General features: G+C 44.7%; 2 protein-coding genes across 3 annotated transcripts in view; both read right to left on the bottom strand.

Annotated features, from left to right (window-relative positions):
* Positions 1–257: 257 nt before the first annotated feature.
* Positions 258–7,307, bottom strand: LOC143657293 (putative threonine protease PRSS50). Its single transcript, XM_077129543.1, has 6 exons — positions 7,104–7,307; positions 6,850–7,020; positions 5,337–5,499; positions 4,088–4,371; positions 2,880–3,046; positions 258–2,380 (listed from the first exon to the last, which is right to left on the bottom strand). The coding sequence occupies exons 1-6, from the start codon at positions 7,213–7,215 to the stop codon at positions 2,144–2,146; spliced, it is 1,134 nt and encodes a 377-aa protein (XP_076985658.1). The 5' UTR covers positions 7,216–7,307; the 3' UTR covers positions 258–2,143.
* A 1,367-nt stretch (positions 7,308–8,674) lies between these two features.
* The window catches only part of LOC143657292 (putative serine protease 45), a 56,296-nt gene continuing 43,642 nt past the window's right edge, over positions 8,675–21,328 (bottom strand). Inside the window, exon 8 of one of the 2 annotated variants that reach the window (XM_077129538.1) lies at positions 8,675–9,101. In XM_077129538.1, coding sequence (XP_076985653.1) covers positions 8,847–9,101 — 255 coding nt within the window. In that variant the 3' untranslated portion in view covers positions 8,675–8,846. The remainder of the gene's footprint in view (positions 9,102–21,328) is intronic. The other variant, XM_077129541.1, reaches the window with a different exon arrangement.

The following is a 21,328-nucleotide window of genomic DNA, read 5'->3' as shown; positions in this document are numbered from 1 at the left end:
GAAGGGAAGAGGGTCACTAGGGGAAGTTGTGCAGCAGGAGGTTCTCTGACTCAGCCAGATAGCAGTCCTGGTGGCAAGGGGACTTCCCTGAGCCTGGCAGGTGCTCTGGCCCAGGGGAATGAGCAGAGGTGGCCCCAGAAATAAGAGAAACCCCAGCCCAGCAGACTCCAAGCTCAAGGCAATGGGATCTACTTCTATTCTACACATTGTGATAGAACAGAGGCAACTGAGAGCTTGCTGTGAGGGGCTTGGGATGCTGTAGGGGTGTGTCAGGTCCAGAGAACTGAGGTCCGTGGCCAGAGGGAGCAGGAAAGAAAATGGCCCTGGGGCCTCTTCTTGGGAATCCAGGGGATATCTGAGAAGTCAAAGGGGACCCTTAGGCTGTTCTGGGTTCCCTTACTATACCCAGATCTAGTGGGAGGTTTCAGGGCTCTAGGGAATCACAGCAGTGGGCAGGTTGGGGATGAGGCAGCAACCAGCCTTCCACCTGCTGAATATGACAGCACACAGCTTCCTTTTCTACTGTATTAATGGTGGGTGCCTAAAAGAAGCATACTGACCACAAGACAGAGGTCTAAATAACCACCTGGGGGCTGAAATCCTTGAGGAGGAGAGACGAAGAGCGGCTCCCAGACAGCATAAAATTTCAGGCTGTGGTGCTCAGACCAAGGCCTAGAGACAAAGGAGACATCCAGGAAGGTTTACAAGCCAGGGGTAGCCTGCTGGAAAAGTTCACACTGCCTCTGCGGCGTGCAGACATTTGTCAATAAAGCTGGGTGCCTTCTCAAATGCAAGCATACAAAGCTGCTTCCTGAAGTGACCCACTCAGGATGCTCTGTCCCTGGCGCATTTACGTGGGAGTGATGCAGCTATCAGGTGAAAGGTGACACAGGCCAGGCTGAAATTCCCTCTTCCAACTCTTTTCCCAGTCTGGTTTAGTATGAGATAGACAGACAATGACTCCGAGGCTGAGGGGTTCATGCTGCCACCTGTCCATCCCCAGGGGTGGAACATCACAGTTGGAGAAAAAGTTGCCTGCTCTGCTGGGTGCTGAGTTGACAAGGCTGCTCTCAACTCTCCTCTACTCCACCCTTTGGCTCTCAACAGGCCTTTGATGGGCAGGGCCTAGTGTTGGGGACACACAGGAGCCACACCTGGAGCATTATGATACAAGGAGAAGAGTAATCCAAGCTGGCATGAGGAGGAGTGCAGACTCTTGGGATCAGGGAGGGGACAGATTGCAGAAGGCCCTGCTATGGAAGTTGACCTCTGCCATCAGGGCCCAGCCTTTGGGCTTCTCATGTGTAGGATGTGGCAAAGGTCATTCCACCTAGACCAGCCAGAGCCCTTCTGTGTGGCCAGGCATCAGAAACCCAGAAGGTCAGGGGCCACTTATGGTAACACAGGAAGATAGCAGTGGAGCTTGGAGGAAGTCCAAGTTTGGACTCCATCTGCCCCATCCTGCCTATGGCCTCCCTGACCTCTAACTTGGAGCCTCCACTAGCCCTTTATGGGTAGGCATAGCTGCTGATGGTGGAGATAATATCTGATATCATTGGACACCTGCTCCACTTCAGGCTGGAGGGTCAAAGCTGTGGTCCTCTATGGTGCTTCTGGGGCAATGGTAGGGTGTGTTTCAGCCACTGGTCAGGAGGTATGCCAAAGTCAAGGACAGCCCAGTTCCCACTAAAGTATAACAGAAAGGAATACACTCACCCTTCAGGCCCAGGCAGAGCCACACCCTCACCTAAGCCTCAAGCTGCATCCTGGCAGCCCGAGCTTAGTCTGAGCAATAAGTTCTGGGCCCTCTATCTAAATAAAACCCTTGCACATTCCCTCCACCTTCCCTGTTAGCCACTCTGAACCTTTGGAGCAAGGCAGAGACAGAAGAGCTCTGCACATTTCAAGTATAAACTGGATAGAATCTCCCATTCTATACCTGTCCAGTTCACACGTCTCCCACAGGGAGTAAGGGGCCTCCAAGGCCCAGGAAAAAGAAAGCATGAAGAAAAGTATTTAATTGAGCACCTAGTTTCTCCCCTGCCTTGTGGGACTGTGAAGGCTGCACCTTATGGCATTCCAGCGTGGAGGGCACAGAGGGGCCTGAGGGAAGGAGGGCATTCCAGGGATGACGTGCAGAGTGTCAGAGTGAGGCAAGGTGGCTGAGGGGCAGTAGGAGTGCTAAGAGCAAGGCCCCAGATGGGGCTGTTAGGGCCACAGGCTGCCCATTGATGCGATTCCAGATCCACTCTTGGTAGGAGGAGACTTGCAGGTAGATGGGCGGGGCCTCACCATTCTTGCAGCCTGGACCCCAGCTCACCATTCCCACCAGGTACCATGTGTCCGCCACTGAGCAGGCCAAGGGCTCACCAGTCATCTCCTGCACGAGAGGTGGGGGTAGGGATGGGGGAGTAAAAAGGGTCAAGCAGGTCAGACATGGCTTAGGGAAACATGACCCAGTCAGGGACACAAAATCTTCTCCATTGTCCTCAGTGTTAATGAAGTTGAGATGTAGCTAAGAGGTTCAGACTTAGAAGAGCTTTCTCATAGAGCTTCATCTCTCATTTTCTCCCTTCTTTCTCATTTCCATCTCCCCATCTCTCTCACTTTATCCTCCAGCCTTCATTTCCCCACTATTGCCCTACCCCCATCTAACTGCCATCTCCTATCCCCATCTCTCACCCTCACCTTTCACTCCTAATCTCCACCTCTCTCAGCTCCTATCTATCTTCCCCCGACTTTCTAGGTCCCCCCTCACTCATCCCTGCTCATGCCCCGCCCACTCTCTTATCTCTTCTCCTCCCCCATCCCTCTGGCCCTGCCTCCCCTGTGCCCTTGGTGCTCTTGGAGGTGAGTGAGCAATGGAGACAGGTGCTCACATAGCAGAAATTTTCCCTGTTGTTGTCTTCTGCACAAACCATCTTGGAAGTGATGATCCGGACCAAAGAGGGAACTTTGGAGAATCTGTAGTAGAAGTTGTCACACTTCTTATTGTTCATGATGGTGACGTCCTTCTCCTGAATGGACCGGAACTGGGGCCACATACCTGTGGGACAGGGAACCCCAACAGGATTGGCCACTTCTCTCCCACACCTGGCACAGACCTTCTCTCTATCCTCCATTAGTTCTTCTTGACTCCCCTGTCTCTTCTACAGTGGTCATGGAGACCTCCCCAAGCCCAGCCCACCACCCATTCTAGCTGACACTTTCCAAAGGTCCCTAAATACGAAGACCCTGGAGAAGTCTTCCTCCACAGTCTGGCCTTGCTGGCTCTGGTCTTGTTTCCTTCAGACTCCAACCCATTGAGATCACCAGTCTTCCCCTTAATGTCCTCTCCGTTCCTACACCTCACCCTGCATCTTTGTTTTTGCAGTTCATTCTATCCTGAATGCCTGCCAAACCTCTCTCGGGTGGAAACTCTGCCTTTTCTTCAAGCCATTCCTGAAGTCCATTTCCTTCTCAGCATTTTCCCAGGCCCAATCCATAAGGCCTAGGCACTGCTCATTCCCCTCTCCTTCCCAGTTGTTTGTCTCTGTCCCTGGCCAGCTCCTAGGGACAGGAGATTGTGGATTGTTCCCAGCCATTTCCCTGTGGGCTGTTCCTGGTTTAATTGGCTCCCTGAGGCCACAGAGAAAAGCTCTTCTTTTGTGGAAAAGGGACAGGACCTCCCTAAAGAGAGCAGACATTCTTGGGGCACACCAGGTAATGGACCCTCAAACTGGTCTGCTCTGTGGGCCTTGCTCCTTAACTGGGATGAAGAGGGACCGAGGGCCATGGGGGAAGGGAGGAGTAGCCATGAGTGGACCCTGAGTTTCCAACCTGGGGTTGCACTCTGCCCCTAGCTGGCCTTGTGGAGTCTTTAACAGAGAACTTGTTTGCATGCCCTAGCCTGGGCCTGAATGGCTGTGACTTGGTCATCACTGAGACCTTCAAGGCCAGGAAGACTGGGGAAATGAGAGCCCAACAAGGAGGTCCAGGGGGCAGGAAGCTCCCCAGGGAAGGGGACTCAGAAATGTTTGTCTATGTAACTTTCCAGCCTGCACCCAGATCCATCTTCGACCCTGGTTTGGAGAGGATCTCAACTCACCATTAGCCTTGGGGAGTCCCCAGCCCGTCACAGTACAGATGGTACCATCCTTCACCTCCAGGTCCAAGCCAGGCAAGCAGATGGGCCAGACATAATTACTGTACTTGAGCCCCAATTGGAGCTTGAGGAGGCCAATGTCGTTGGCCCGGCCAATCCACGACCAGTACTTCTGAGCCCGGTACTGACTATGTACGATGACCTGGAGCACTGTGATATTGGAGGCATACTGTGATGTCTTGTCCAGGACCGGGCTCCCCACCTGCACTGAATAGTAAACGTTGCGCCTAGGGGAACCGTGAGGGAGTTTGCAATCAGCTCCAGGCATCCCCCCCAGCCTCCAATCCCTGCCCTCCAACCCACTGAGCAAATTCAGGCAGCACCCCCACCTGCTTCAAGCACTGAATTGCCTCCTCACAAGAGTGCTCTGCACGCAGACTGTGTGGCTCAGTCCTCACGATGACCCTTTGTTTTGTGGAGGGGGTAACCAAGGCTCAGAGAAGCCCAGTGACCTGCTCAAGGCTGCACAGCTAGGAAGTGGTAGAATCAGGAGGTGGACCCAGTTTTCCCTGGTTCCAAATTCTAGACTCTAGTGCCCCATGCTGTCCTCTGGCAGGTGACAGAGGCTTGGTGGATTTGGCCCATGTCCTCGCTCTCCGGCTCCCCTCCCCACATGACCTCTGAATCTCTGTGCTGGGCCCTGGTTCAGCCTTCATGGGTAACACAGATGTTATCCCCTGTCTACCCACCTGGCCCCAGAACATGGGCACATCCATTTCTTTGTCCCTACACTGACAAGACTTCCCTGTGATATCTACCTTCTTATCTGTCTCCCCAACCAACTGACAAGGAATGATTCATCCCCTCTCTAAGGGCTTACAATGTCAAAGACTGTTGATTGAATGAATGAGTGAATGAATAATGGGGAGGAAGAGTATGGAATGAAAGAATTAGGGCCTTCTTCCTGAGAAGAGGAGTAGGAGGGCTGGACAAATGGCTCTCAAGCATCCATTTCCTATCTGAAGAATGACTACACAGGACAGAAGGGTGGGGCAGGGGAACAAGGTGTGGGTATGCTCAAAGAAACCGGCTCCCAGGCAGGATTGTGCAGGCTCAGACCCCCATGCTTGGGGCTGGGATGAACCTGGGGCTGGGACTGTGGTGCCCCACAGAAGGCTGAGCCAGGTGAGATGACTATGCCCTCAGCAGTTCCAACCCCCTTTTCACCCTTCCCACCTGGGGCCCAACTCACTGGTTCAGGCAGTGGGCCACAGTCAGCACCCACTGGGAAGTAATGAGGGTGCCTGCACAGATGTGTGTGCCATTGGCCCGCACACTGACCATCCACGGCCACCTCCGAGCCATGGCCTCTGGGTCCCTGAGGGTGAGGTCTTTCTCGAAGGAGCTACCGCAGGCTGAGGAGGAAGGCAAGAGCTTGATGGGGGATGGGTCCTTCCAGCCACATCCCATGGCACCCTCCACACCTCTCCCCTCAGCCCTGACTTCCCACGTCTCTGAACCACTGGCCGGCACCCAGCCAATCTTCCCATGGAACGATGCTGTCCATATGCAGACTCGGGTCTCCAGCCTCAGAAGGCTTTCGGTGCTCCCAGGAATCCTGTTCCCCTTTCCCACGGCCTAGACCCCAGAGCACCCCCAGCCAACCAGCCCGGTACAAGACTGGCCTCTCCATCCTGGCTGAGCACCCCCTCAGCTCCTGCCAGACCCTTCACAAACTGGGCTACCTGGTTCCACCCTCCCCTTCCTCCGCCTTCTCAGGGATCAGATGCTCCCTACTTTGGCTAAGGCAGACCCTTTCCCGCCTCTGGGAACCCCCTGCTGTGATTTAGCGAAAGAAAGACAGATGACCCAACAGAATAATGGGCAGTGTACACTAACAGACACATCCCAAGGAGGAAACCCCAGGGGCAAATTACCATAGAAGCTGCCCAGCCCCATCAGAGCAAATCACAGTGCAGTTCAGCTCCACACCACCTGACTGGCGAAATCTAAAGGTCTGTGATGCTGAGTGCTGATTTGCATGTCACCTCCCCTCCCCGGATACCCACTGCTGGAAAACAATTTTTAAAACTGAAGATCCAAACAGCCTCACCCCTAGGTCCTTTCCAAATGGATTACTGGGTATGAAATCTCTGTAGGTGGACCAGAACCAGCGTTTTTGAAGGATAACACGAGGAAGAATCAGTGTGCACAGCAAGAGCATGGGTAAATCTTATTTGTCAGATTTTTCTGTGGCATTGAACTTGTGTACGCTGAGTCCATGGACAAGAAACATTTCTTACCATAATAAGTCTCAGTAAAACATGCTTGAAAGCCACTTCTCAAGAGAACGTGTTGTCATGTGCCACTTACACCCACGGGAAGGCCCACACAGCAGTGGCCCTGAAAGCCCAGGAGACCTGGGACTGTGGCCTGGACCAGGCACAGGGCAGGAACTGGGGGGAGCGCTCTGCCTCTGCAGAGGCCACCTGCCCCACAGCCAGCTCAGGAGGTGGGGACCGGCATCCTGACTTGGACTTTCCCTGCCTCCCACCTGCCTCACCAGGTTTGACCCAGAAAGTCTGCCCCTTCAGGAGGGAACCAGGCAGGGCCCATCATAAATACTCAACAAATGACTGGAGAAGGAAGCACTCCTCTACTCGGCCTCGGCGCCATCCCCTTTCCTCTCCTATCCCTTTTCTCCCCAGGGATCAAAGGCCCTTCAGACTCCTCTGAAACCCTCCCCCCTAGTCCACGGAACTCACAGGGTTGAAAGTTTGTCTTCCTGCCAGAGGGAAAGATCTGCTCGGTCTCCGGCAGCAAGGGAGTGGGAGTCCCGCCCAAAGAACAGGTGGTCCCGGGGGCGCAAGGGGCGCGGGGACCGGCAGTAGGGGGCACAGACAGTGCCTCCGGGGCTTCGCTTGCACCCAAGCAACCTGAGGAAGGACACAGAGCACGTCAGGCATGAACCGGCCGGCCCGCGGGCCTGAGGGGGAGCACGGGCAGGGGCGGGGCTCACCCGCAGGCCTCAGCAGCATCAGCAGCAGGAGAACAACTCGGGCACGGGAAGGGGCAGAAGGCCAGGAGGGGCCCTGAGGGTACCGCCGGCTCCGCCTGCGCCAGGGCTCCATCCCGCAAGAGCAGTGACTCGGCTGCGATGCTCTTTTCGCGAGGGCACTCCTGGTGCCCCGCCGGCGACGGCGCCCCCCAGCGGCTGCCCGCGAAGGCGCCCCCCAGTGGCCGCCAGCGTTCCGGGTGTTCGGTCTGCAATGACGCCCCCCGTTGGCCGCAGGCGAAGCGCTCCTGGTGTCTGGCGCCCCTAGTTACTCCCTTCTCTTATGCTTCCTTTATGCTCCCAGACTGGTGCCTGACCTTGAGGGCGCTTCTGACCACAGCTCACCACTCCACCCCACCCCACTCCCCACATATCCCTTCTTTCTCATTCCTCTTGACCTAGCTATTTCCTTCCCGGAGTCGTTCAACCTAACCTTGGCCAGTTCCTGTCTTCTGCAGCCCACTGCCCTTCCCATGCCCTCGCCCTTGCCACGATGAGATGAAGGTCAAATCCCTGGGGCCGGTATCCGAGATCCTGAAGAAGCCCTACCTTTCCTCCGTCCTGGTAACTACTGTTAGGTCAGGGGGAACAGGAAAGGTCACCATGACTCGAGCTGTATAAAATGTGCCGCCCCTTCTAGACGTCACATAACCCCCTTGCTTAAAACCCGCCCGCACCAGGACCCAGCGGCGAGCTCGCAACTCCCTACCTGGAGTTCTGTGAGCTCTGCCCCGGAGCGCAGGAATAAACTCGCTCACTCTAAGGTTTTTTGGTCTGCCTCTTCTCTCTTTCGCCCCTAAACCTTACAACTACAGTGGAGCTTTGCCCCAGGGCATGAAAAGTAAGCAGATTAAAATGCTTTAAATAATGAATTTTAAAGATTGCACATTTTAAACAACTCCCCCACTCAGCAAATGCCCCTCTTTCACAGACCCATCTGCTGGGGAAAGAAAGCACAAGGTGAGGTTTCCATCCAGAGAAAGGGTGACGGTAACCATCGTGCCATTCTGGAAGCAGGAGACTGCTTTATATGGTGAAATTTGTGGGATATTTCAATGGTTTAGTGATGATTGGATAATATATTTTAAAAATAGTGTGAGAAAAAAAAGAAAAAAAAAAACCTTTGGTTAAGAGCTGTTGGGAAATTCTAGCCTAATAAAAGATAAGGTGAAAGTTAAATCAAACCAGGACACTAACTTTTGCCTGCGGTATTGGGAGGCACACTTGGGCTGGCCATTCAGTGTTCCAGGGATTCCTGGCATGGAGGATGAGTAAGTAGAGACTGGGGACCACTGAGTCCAACCTCCTATTTAGCAGAGGAAGAAACTACAGCCTGGAGAGAGGGGAACAATCTCCCAAGGTCACACCACAAACACAGGACAGATAGAGGATTATAATCTAGGTCTCAAGGCCCAGTGTGGGAGGACAGGGAGAGCTGATGGGAGAGAGGAGGAGGAGGACAGGAGATGGGGTGCCTGAAGGGCTCCAGGGACTTAGTCATTTAAGTTGAGAAGAAATGTGATGACTTCAGCGGCTTGAAGTTCAAGAGGATCTTCATTGAACAACAGAAAACACAGTGGCTCTGGGACCCTCCCCAAGGATGACCTGCCCTGATGTCCTGTGTTCCTCCTGTCTCCACATCTCCTGAGGGCAGAGCAGAGGGGAGGGAGAAGCAGCCTCCAGAAGTGACCACTACAGGACCACCACTCACAGGAGCCACAGGGAACCCAAGGAAACCAACAGGATGTAGCCAATAAGGAAGACAGGACTCAGAAAGGTGGGTCCGGCTCTACTGATGAAGTCCGTGTTGGAGATGTGCTTCTTGATCCACTGGGAGAAGTAGGAGGTACTGGTGTAGATACTTGGGTACTGGTGCTGCCTGCAGCTGGAGCTCCAGCTGACCACCCCCATCTGGATCCAGGTCTTGTTCACTTGGCAAAGGAGGGGACTGCCAGATTCACCCTGTGGAGGGGAGGAAGGGAGGCATTAGGGTGGCAACGGGAGGGTCTTGCTGCAGATACAGATAAAACTCATACTTTTCTGGGCCACATCCTCCATGTGAGCTATATTAGGCCTGTGCTGCCCATGGAAGGATGGGACAGGCTGTGGCTACAAACTTTTTCTCTGTGGTGTGTCAGCTCTGCACTGGGGCCTGAGGTCAGAACCTTGCTGCTCTCTTTATTCTCCTTCTAACTCTGTGGCTTTAACTCCCTGGTCTTGTCCTCTGAACCTACCCTTACATCCCAGTGGACCTCCAAGGAGTTGTTGTCGACTCTCTTCTTCCCTACAGTCCTGCCTGGAGAGAGAGCTATTGAAATGCAAACCAACCTGCTCACTTTTGGTGCAAAAATGTGTTCATGTCTAAGAGCAATGTTTACAACGATATGCATTAAAAGATAATAGCAGTTATTTCTTGCAACTGTGGGTTTCTTACTATTTTTTTCAACTTTCTTTACACTCTTCTGTATTGTTGAAAAAGTTTTACAAATCAGAAAAACACCTGATTATATTTATTTTTTAAGGTAATGCAAAAAAAAACAATAACAAAAAACTAAAGTAATGCAAATCAGGATTTTCAGGATATAATCTAATGAAGAGTACATAAGACCTTTGATAAAAATCATAATAAAGTTATTCCTAAGAACATAAGAGAAGACTTTCATTAATGTACGAATGTACCATTGTTCACAGATAAGATAATTTAGGAAAATGTGTAAATATCAATTCTCAACATTTGGCTTCCTGCAGTATAGGAAGCTAGATAGCCTAACCACCCTTCTTGCTGAAGATAACTAGAATTGATTTATCATTTTCAATGTATGGGAGAATTGGCAAAGAAAGACAGAAAGAAGGAATCCTCAGAGTCCAAACTAAGTGAGAGTTGGAATCCGGAGAAGTCAGCAGAGCCCAAGCCATTTGCCAAACCCAGAGAAACTGAGCTTCAGTTTTCACAGCTTTGTCCATGGGAACAGAGGACAAAAGGCAAAACTCAAGAGAAGAGCCTGTCCAAAGGGAAGAGCCTAGCAAGAGACCTGCGAGAAGTTTTGTCTCTTAAACAGGACCACACCGATGGTGTGAAGACAAACTGCAAGCACTTGCCCTCATGACCTTAAGACTTGAATTCATACCATCTGAGTGGTTCACAACACCTAAACCAGAAACGCCATATGGAGTAGGCCTCAGGTGGTTGTATCCCCAGGCACCTGGCAGAAGCAAACAGAGATTCTCTTTGGAGAAGTTCGCCTTGAAACCATGTCTCCGAGAATTCCTACAGATAACCCTCTAAAAAAACATGTCTTCACCTTCAAAACATCACCCAATACACAAAGTAGTTTGAGGCATCACAAGCAAAACCAAGCCAACAGGAAAAAAAAAAAAAGATAGAGAGGAATCAGGAGCCTTCAAGCCTTGAGATAGTGGAATTATTATATAGAAGTTTCAAAGTTTCCAGTAATGTGCTATTTCTTATGCTTGGTGGTGGGTACATGGGTGTTGGTTGTATTATTCTTTATTTTCCATATATCTTTCAAAAAATTTGTCTTGTGGTAACATATATACATGAAATTTCCCATTTTACTGCTTTTAAGCATACAATTCAGTGTTATTAATTACATTCACAATATTGTACTTCTATCACCACCACCCATCAACAAAACTTTTTCACCCCCCTAAACAGAATCTCTGTACCCACTGAGCAGTAACTCTACATCCCCACCCCCTCAGCCCCTGGTAAAACCTGTAAAACATCTGTCTCTATGAATTTGCTTATCATAGGTCCTTCATATAAGTGGAATCATATGATATTTGTCCTTTTGTGTCTGACATTTCACTCAGCATGATGTCTTCAAAGTTCACCCCTGTTATCATAGAATCCATATGTTTTATAAATTTTCTCTTGTATCTATTCTATAGACAGTAAAAACAATAAATACTATAACAATGTCAAGTCTCCTGAAATCAATTCCTAAAATTCAAGCAATTCTAGTTAAATTGCCAGCAGGATTTTTTGCAGAATTTGACACCCTGACTCCAAAATGGATAATAGTTTTATTTTTTCCTTTTCACTGAGACATATTAGATATTCACATACCATATAATCATTGAAAGTGTACAATCAGTGCTTCACAGTATCATCATATAGCTGTGCATTCATCATCACAATCTACTTTTGAACATTTTCATTACTCCAAAGTTTTTAAAAACAAGAAAGAAATAAAAATAAAAGTAAAAAAGAACACCCAAAATACCCCATACCCCTATACTGTTTATTTATTTTTTTTTTGCCTTTTTTTTTCTTACTCTTCTGTTCATATACTGGATAAAGGGGTGTCAGTTACAAGGTTTTCACAATCAAATGAACACACCTTAAAAGCTCTATTGCTGTATCCCTTCAGCTCCAATTTTGCAACAGGACTGAATGTAAAAACTCAGAAATGGACAGCACAACACTACCTAACTGTAATACAATTATGTTAAAACACTGAATGAAGCTGAATGTGAGAATGATAGAGGGAGGAGGGGTGGGGGCACAAATGAAATTAGAAAGAAAGATAGACGATAAAGATTGAGATGGTATAATCTAGGAATGCCTAGAGTGTATAATGATAGTGACTAAATGTACAAATTTTTAAAATGTTTTTGCATAAGGAAGAACAAAAGAATGTCATTACTGCAGGGTGCTGAAAATAGATAGTAATTAATATTTTACAATTTCAACTTATGTGTGAGACTAAAGCAAAAAATGTTTATTTGGTACAAAATTTATATTTTGACTAGTGTATTTCCTAATATAACTTATGTAGATAGCTTAATTGAACACCATAAGTACATGGAACCTTGAATAGGACATGAGATTTTGTTGGTTTGTCCAGAGTGATGCTCTGATAAATCCCAGAGTGATTTGATCAGTGAATAAAAAAGTATTTGCAAAGTCCCCTTCGGGGAATGGTGAGAACGGGGGAAAATTCAACCTCCCCAAGTTGAATTCTTGATATCCTCACAAGCAGTGTGGACAACCAAAGCTATAGGCTGAGCCTCCAGTCTTGGGGTTTGTTCATATGAAACTTAACCCCACAAAAGCTAGGTCAAGCCTACTTAAAATTAGGCCTAAGAGTCACCCCCAAGAGAACCTCTTTTGTTACTCAGATGTGGCCTCTTTCTCCAGCCAGCAAAACAAGCAAACTCACCACCCTCCCCCTGTCTACTTGGGACATGACTCCCAGGGGTGTGGACCTTCCTGGCAATGTGGGACAGAAATCCTAGAATGAGCTGAGACTCAGCATCAAGGGATTGAGAAAAACCCTAGAATGAGCTGAGACTCAGCATCAAGGGATTGAGAAAACCTTCTCGACCAAAAAGGGGAAGAGTGAAATGAGACAGAGTGTCAATGGCTGAGAGATTCCAAACAGAGTCGAGAAGTTATCCTGGAGGTTATTCTTACGCATTAAGTAGATATCACCCTGTTATTCAAGATGTAATGGAGAGGCTGGAGGGAACTGCCTGAAAATGTAGAGCTGTGTTCCAATAGCCACGTTTCTTGATGATGATTGAACAATGATATAGCTTTCACAATGTGACTGTGTGATTGTGAAAACCTTGTGTCTGATGCTCCTTTTATCTACCTTGTCAACAGATGAGTAGAACATATGGAATAAAAATAAATAATAGGGGGAACAAAAAAAGCTCTATTGCTATTCAGTCATCTTCAAGAATCAAAGCTATTGATCCAACATCATTCTCAATGGTGAGAGATTGAAAGCATTCCCCCTAAGATCGGGAATGAGACCAGCATACCCATTGTCACCATTATTATTCAACATTGTACTGGAAATTCTAGCTAGAGCAATAAGGAAGAGATAGCAATAAAATACATCCAAATTGGAAAGGAAGAAGTAAAATTTTCATTATTTGCAATGACATAATCCTATACTTGGAAAATCCTGAGAAATCTAAGACAAAACTACTTGAGCAAATAAACAAATTCAGAAAATTTGTGTGATACAAGATTAATATACCAAAATAAGTAATGTTTCTATAATACAAGTAATGACCTCACTGAGGAGACAATTAAGGAAAAATTCCACTCAAAATAGCCACTGAATGAATCAAGTATTTAGGAATAAATTTAACCAGGGATGTAAAAGATCAGTACACAAAAATTACAAAACATTGATAAAAGAAATCAAAGGAGATCTTAATAGATGGAAAAATATTCCATACTCATGAATAAGAAGGTTGAATGTTGTTAAGATGTCAATTCTATTCAAATTGATCTACAGATTCAATGCAATATCAATTAAAATTCCAACAACCTATTTTGAAGACTTGGCAAAGCTAGTTATCAAATTTATTTGGAAGGGAAAGAAGCCTCAAGTAGCTAAAGATACCCTGAGAAAACAAAAGCAAAGTGAGAGGATTAACACTTCCCAACTTTAAAGCTTACTTTAAAGCCACAGTAGTCAAAATAGCTTGGTACTGGCACAGAGATAGACGTATTAGAAAATGGAACCAAACTGAAAACGTGGAGATTGACCATCAAATTTATGGTTCATTAATCTTCAACAAGGCCCCCAAATCCACTGAATTGGGGCAGCAAAGCCTTTTCAATAAATGGGCTTGGGAGAACTGGATATCAATAGCCAAAAGAATGAAAAAGGACCCTTAACTTCCACCCTATACAAAAATTAACTCAAAGTGGATTAAAGACATAAATATAAGAGCCAGTATCATAAAACCCCCGGAAAAATATATAGTGGAACATTTATAAGACCTAGTGATAGGAGCTTTATACCCAAACACAAGTCAGAAAAGAAAAAAGAGACAAATGAGAACTCCTCAGAATCAAAAGTTTCTTTGCCTCAAAAGAGTTTGTCAAAAATATGGAGAGACTTCCGGGTCAAGATGGTGGCTTAACAACATGCACATTTTAGTTCGTCCTCCAGAACAACTACTAAATAATCAGAAACAGTACAGAACAGCTCCCGGAGCCACGATAGTGACCAGACACACAGCGTACCCCAGTCTGGACCAGTTGGACCAGCTGCGAGCACCCCCTAGAACCGTGAGTTCCCAAAGCTGCGGCGGCCAGCGTCCCTCCCCCACAGGCCACTTCCCAGAGGGGAAAGGAAAGGACTTTACTAGCAGCAGGGACTGGGCACAATCAAATGCCAATTGTGGAACTAATTAACAAATTCTGACTACTAAAAATAGGCCCCCAACTTAGGTGAACCTGATCAAAGCAGAGGCTGCTCATTTTTGCCCCAGCACCAAGGGGGCAGGACTGACAGAAAAAGGGGGGAAAAAAAAGAAGGAAACAGAGATTTTTGTGGCTGTGTATCTACAAAGGCTTGGCTGCCTCTGGATACAGTGGCAGGACTTTTCAGGCTGCAACTGCCCCAGGTATAGGCAGAAGTGAGCTCTTTTGGAGGCTTATCTTGAGCTTGTGCCTTCCCCAGGGGAGGGGTGAAGCCCCACCCAGGTGGAATCCCTCCATCAAGGAATTCAGACACCAAGGCTTGGTAATTTGAAGCCATTAAAACCAGCCTACAACCTCTCCTCTGTCTCCACCACACCCCCAGCAGGGAGAGTCTGCCAAAGTTAAAGGTACTGCATCATCTTATATTGGTGGGACCTGCAGCCAGACTAGCACCACACACAGGGCAGGATAAGAAAAACAGAGTCCAGAGACTTCACAGGAAAGTCTTTCAACCTGCTGGGTCTCACCCTCAGGGAAAACCAACACAGGTGACTCTTTCCTCCTGATAGGAGGCCAGTTTGGTCTGGGAAAATCTGACTGGGGTCTATAATATCTAAGTTGACCCTCCTAAGTGTGCATGGGGGAAAGGCACCACACAAGCAGGGCAAGAAACAAGAAAACAAGAACTGAAAAATTATCCTCTGTTAAACAAAACTTAAGCTAAAGGTCCAGATAGCTGAACAGAATGTCAAAGAACAGATAGACAACAAATTCATCCAGCAAGAAAACCCTAGATAAAAGAAGTGAAAGCAATCTCCAGAATAAACTAATTAAGGTAATTAAATGCCTAGACACCAGCAAAAAATAACAAATCACACTAGGAAAATTGAAGATATGGCCCAGTCAAAGGAACAAACCAACAATTCAAATGACATACAGGAGCTGAAACAATTAATTCAGAATGTACGAACAGACATGGAAAACCTCATCAAAAACCAAATCAATGAATTGAGGGAGGATATAAAGAAGGCAAGGAAAGAACAAAAAGAAGAAATTGAAAAGTCTGAAAAAACAAATCACAGAACTTATGGGAATGAAAGACAGTAGAAGAGATGAAAAAAACAATGGAAACCTGCAATGGTAGATTTCGAGAGACAGAACATAGGATTTCTGAACTGGAGGATGGAACATCTGAAATCCGACAAGAAACAGAAACTATAGGGAAAAAAAATGGAAAAATATGAGCAGGGACTCAGGGAATTGAAAGACAATATGAAGCACATGAATATACGTGTTGTGGGTGTCCCAGAAGGAGAAGAGAAGGGAAAAGGAGGAGAAAAACTAATGGAGGAAATTATCACTGAAAATTTCCCAACTCTTATGAAAGACTTAAAATTACAGATCCAAGGAGTGCAGCGTACTCCAAAGAGAATAGATCCAAATAGAAATACTCCAAGATATTTACTAATCAGAATTTCAGAGGTCAAAGAGAAAGAGAGGATCTTGAAAGCAGCAAGAGAAAAGCAATCCATCACATACGAGGGAAGCCCAATAAGACTATGTGCAGATCTCTCAGCAGAAACCATGGAGGCGAGAAGACAGTGGGATAATATATTTAAATTATTAAAAGAGAAAAACTGCCAACCAAGAATTCTATATCCAGCAAAATTGTCCTTCAAAAATGAGGGAGAAATTAAAACATTTTCAGACAAAAAATCACTGAGAGAATTTGTGACCAAGAGACCAGCTCTGCAAGAAATACTAAAGGGAACACTAGAGACAGATACGAAGACAGAAGAGAGAGGTGTGGAGAAGAGTGTAGAAAGGAAGACTATGAGTAAAGGTAAAAAGAAGGAAAATTAGATATGACATATAAAATCAGGAAGGCAAAATAGTAGAAGAAAGTACTGTTCATGCAGTAATAGCACTGAATGTTAATGAATTAAACTCTCCAATCAAAAGACATAGTCTGGCAGAATGGATTAAAAAACAGGACCCATCTATATGCTGTCTCTACTCAAAGGACACGAGGTCAAGGACACAAATGGACATTTACACACCAATGTTTATAGTAGCATTTTTACAATTACCAAGAGATGGAAACAGCCAAAATGACCATCAACAGACAGTTGGCTAAACAAACTGTGACATTTACATAAGATGGAATATTATGCAGCTTTGAGACAGAATAAAGTTATGAAGTATGTAACAACATGAATAGACCTTAAGGACATTATGCTGAGTGTGATTAGCCAGAAACAAAAGGACAAATATCATATGGTCTCACTGATATGAACTGACATTAGTGAATAAACTTGGAATATTTCCTTCGTAACAGAGACCATCAGAAGATAGAAATAGGGTAAGATATTGGGTAATTGGAGCTGAAGGGATACAGATTGTGCAACAGGGCTGAATATAAAAACTCAGAAATGGACAGCACAATATTACCTAACTGTAATACAATTATGTTAAAACACTGAATGAAGCTGCATCTGAGAATGACAGAGGGAGGAGGGCTGGGGCTTAAATGAAATCACAAAGAAAGATAGACGAAAAAGATTGAGATGGTATAATCTAGGAATGCCTAGAGTGTATAATGATAGTGACTAAATGTACAAATTTAAAAAATGTTTTTGCATGAGGAAGAACAAAAGAATGTCATTACTGCAGTGTGCTGAAAATAGATGGTACTTAATATTTAAAAAAAAAATGTGGAGAGGCAGCCAACTCAATGGGAGAAGATATTTGGTAACCATATATTGGATGAAGGTTTGGTATCCTGTATATATAAAGAAATCATACAATGCAACAACAAAAGAACAAACAATTCAATTATAAAATGAGCTAAAGATATGAATAGATTTTTTTTTCTGCAGAACAAATACAAATGGTCAAAAAGCACGTGAAGAGATGTTCATTTTTTTCTTTTTTTCTTTTTTTATTATTTTTTATTTTTTTCTATTATTGTTTTATTTCTTTTTCTGTTGTCTTTCTATTTCTTTTTCTAAATCGATGCAAATGTACTAAGAAACGATGAATATGCATCTATGTGATGATATTAAGAATTACTGATTGTATATGTAGAATGGAATGATTTCAAGATGTTCATTTTTATTAGCTATAAGGGAAATGCAAATCAAAACTTTAAGGGGATATCATCTCATACCTATAAGAATGGCTGCTATTAAACAAGCAGGAAACTACAAATGTTGGAGAGGATGTGAAGAAACTGGAACACTTATTCACTGCTGGTGGGAGTGCATAATGGTAATGCTGCTATGGAAGACAGTTTGCATTTCTTTAGAAAACTAAATATCAAGTTGCCCTACAACCCAGCTTTACCAATATTAGGAATATACCCAGAATTGCTGAAAGCAGTGACATGAACAGACAGACATGTATACAAAAATTCATAGCAGCACTATTCATAATTGCCAAAAGACATAAACAATCCAAGTGTCCATCAACTAATGAGTGGATAAACAAATGTGGGGTATATCCAAAATGGAATATTATGCAGCAGTAAGATGAAATGAGGTCCTGAAGCATATGACAACATGGATGGACCCAAAAAATAAAATGCTCAGTGAAATAAACCAGGCATAAAAGGATAGATAAAGTATGATTTCACTATTAAGACTCTGATAAAGACAGCAAACTCAAATCATATAGCTCAGGAAAAAGATCTGTACTTAAACATAGCAATGAAGTAGATATTGCATCTCTGTAGTGAGGGTACGTAAATGACCTCACAAGCAACAACTTCTATATGTTTCACATTTTTAACATTGACCATTTATAATAAAGATTCTATAAGACAAAAAAAAATCCCCCGATTGCACACTTCCCACCCAATGCACGTCAATACCTCCCCAACACACACACACAGACACAGCCAAACACCCTGATATCAATGCAAATATGTCACCTCCAAATAAAAAGAAGTAGTTAAACAAAGGTTACTGGATTACAGTTCATAGTTTCAGGTATTTCCCTCTAGCTCCTCCAACACATGAAAAAACTGAGAAGAGGTATCTATGCATTGCATAAGAATAAACTCCAGAGTGACCTCAAGACTCTATTTGAAATCTCTCAGCCACTGAAACTTTATTTTGATTCATTTCTCTTCCCCCTTTTGGTCAAGAAGTCTTTCTTACTTCCACATTGCCTGGGCCAGGCTCATCCCTGGGAGTCATGTGCCACATTGCCAGGGAGATTTACAGCCCTGGGAGTCTTGTACCATGTAGGAGGGAGGGCAGTGGGTTCACCTGCAGAATTAGCTTAGAGAGAGAGGCCACATCTGAGCAATGCAAGAGATTCTCCGGGGGTGACTCTAAGACATAATTATAAGTAGGCTTAGCTTCTCCTATGCAGGAATAGGTTTCATAAGAGCAAGTCCAAAGATCAAGGGCCTGGTCCATCAAATTGGCCATCCCCAATGCTTGTGAGAATATCAAGTCTTCCCAAGGTGGGGAAGTTGAATATTTCCACCTTTTTCCCCAGTCTCTCAAGGGGACTTTGCAAATATTTTTTAATCTTCTGCTCAGATTATTCTGGGATGTATCGGCGCATCACACCAACCCCGTGCAAATCAACAAGTTCTCACTCCCTATTCAACATTCCATGTAATTATGGTGTTCAAATAAGTTGGCCATACAAATTAAATAACATAATATGCTACTGAAAATGTAAATTTTGACCCAATTGAACATCTCTTCCTTTGGTCTCGCATAGAAGTTGAAGTTTAAAATACAGTCAATATAAAAAAATGGATATATTTTTTATAATAGCCCATGGATAGAATGACAATTTCAAAAAGAAGAGCAAAGAATGGAGAGTCAGGTGGTGAAGTGCGGATTTGAACTTTGAGATACATACATGTCAAAGCTATAGTCATAAAAATAGTGTGGTGCTGACAAAGAAACAGAAATATAGACTGACAGGACAATGAGAGTCTGGAACCTGCTGCCTGCACCTATGGGGACTCGGCACCTGCTAAAAAAGTGTCAAGTTTGTGAGAGAAGAGGACTCTGCAGTAGATGGTGAGAAAATTGGCTTACCAGATGGAGAGAAATGAAGTTGGAGCCTACCATAACACAGCTCCAGAGGAATTAAAACCCTAAATATGAAAAGTAAAAAGATAAAGCTAATTTAAAACATGTGAAACTATGTTTTTAATGACCTAGGAAGGGGTATATTTTTAAAAATAAGACTAAAAATTCACAAGGAGGAATTTAAGAAGAAAAATGCATTAGATTCAGTTACATCAAATCTCATTGAAGGTAGGTGATGGAATTAGAGATGGTATTTGCTTTCTCTAAAAGAAACAAAAGGTCCATTTTTAGCATATCTAATTCCTGAAAATTAGAACGTAGGAAGACAGCTGGAGGGAGATGGGAAAACATCCATGTCCACCATGCTTCACAGTCCACAGCTGCCTGACCCCCACAGGAGAGTCTCCTAGTAGAGGAGGGAGGCAGCGTGGAATGTGAGGTGAAGTTCAAATTGAATCTGTTCTGAAATGGGGACTTTTAATAACTGAAAGTGACTGAAAATTATGGGCTGTTCAAATTGATGTTGGGTTGGGGGAAGACTGGAAATGGGCATTCGGGGGCAAGTACGTGAAAGAATAAAACCATTTAACATGGATACCCTAACAAATTGAGACTCCTCAGCCAACAATCACAGAAAGAAATAGGTGGTGTCAAATCAGTTATGCAAAATAAAATACACACACCAACTTAATACATTTTCAAAGATACAGACATCTATAAGTACAAGTATTAAAGAGATTTGAATAGGTAACTTTTTGGTGGAGAAGAAATGGAAGATGAAGGGGAGAATCAAGCCAGTGATGATAGTATAAGGGCCATTCCCTGAGCTATGTAGTTGACTGGACTGCGGGAACCTAAAGGAAGAGAGAACTCAAAAAAGAGATAACAAAAGAAAGAAAGACATTGTATTTGGACGTAATCTTACCAGAGTGAAATAAGTAACAAAAAGTGAACCACCCTCTCAATGTAAAAAAATTGTAACCTTCAAATATTTTAAAGTAAAAGCAGAATTAAAATCTACAATTAGAGTGTAGAAACATAAGAGCACCATATATTGTAAAGCCCATGTGATGTGGGCTTGAAGGGTATGCTGAGAAGTCCTGGTCTAAAATACTTTTAATATCAACCAAGAACAAATGAAAACAAATTATTCATTATCATTAGTTACTCATTATTAATTACTCAAGCTCAAACCCTTGAAAAGGAATTAATAAAGACAAAAGAAGATATTTATGCATGTGCCGGTTTGAAAGGATTTTTGTACCCTAGAAAAGCCATATTTTAATCCTAATCAATCTTATGAGGGTAAAGGTTTCTTCTAATCCTTATTCAGTACCATAGGTTGGAAAGTTGATTAGGTTATCTTCACAGAGGCGTGACCCAATCAATTTTGGGTATTAAACTTGATTAGATGGAGATGTGTCTCCACCCATTCTACTTGGGTCTTGATTAGTTTACTGGAATCCTATAAAAGGGAGATATTTCAGAGAAAGACACTTTTGAGAACAAGGAGAGAGCCATAGAACCACAATAGAAGGACGAAAGAATCAGAGAGTCCACCAGCCACCGATATTTGGAGATGAAGAAGGAAAATGCCTCCCGGGGCATTACAAATTCCTCATGGTTTGAGTTGGAAAGGGACAAGAACCACATCCAGGGAAAATATCATTTCTCACAATCTGAAGACTGTTTACAACTTCTTGTTTATGAATTTGCATTCTGGTTGAAATGAACAATTTCTAAAAAAAATACATGGCATTCAACCTAATTTAAAGAGCATAGAAAGGGGTGGAATGACCAAGATGGCAGCATGAGATGCTCTAGAGAACTGTATCCCCAAAGGATTTTTGAGCAACTATCAAAAACTGACAGACCCATCTTCCCCAAAACTCTGGAAACCAGTTAAAGGGTCACAGTAACTGGGTGAGTGCTGAATC

Source organism: Tamandua tetradactyla, chromosome 15 (genome assembly GCF_023851605.1).
Source record: "Tamandua tetradactyla isolate mTamTet1 chromosome 15, mTamTet1.pri, whole genome shotgun sequence".
Lineage (NCBI taxonomy): Eukaryota > Metazoa > Chordata > Mammalia > Pilosa > Myrmecophagidae > Tamandua > Tamandua tetradactyla.
The sequence above is the reverse complement of the archived record's forward strand: the minus strand, read 5'-3'. Positions and strand labels throughout refer to the sequence as shown.

Excerpts from the sequence above, each read along its gene's own strand:
- LOC143657293 (XM_077129543.1), bottom strand. The coding sequence starts at position 7,215 with ATGGAGCCCTGGCGCAGGCGGAGCCGGCGGTACCCTCAGGGCCCCTCC. Across the intron at positions 7,021-7,103 it reads GATGCTGCTGAGGCCTGCGG|GTTGCTTGGGTGCAAGCGAA; the intron begins GTGAGCCCCGCC and ends GTCCTTCCTCAG. Across the intron at positions 3,047-4,087 it reads GGGACTCCCCAAGGCTAATG|GTATGTGGCCCCAGTTCCGG; the intron begins GTGAGTTGAGAT and ends CCTGTCCCACAG.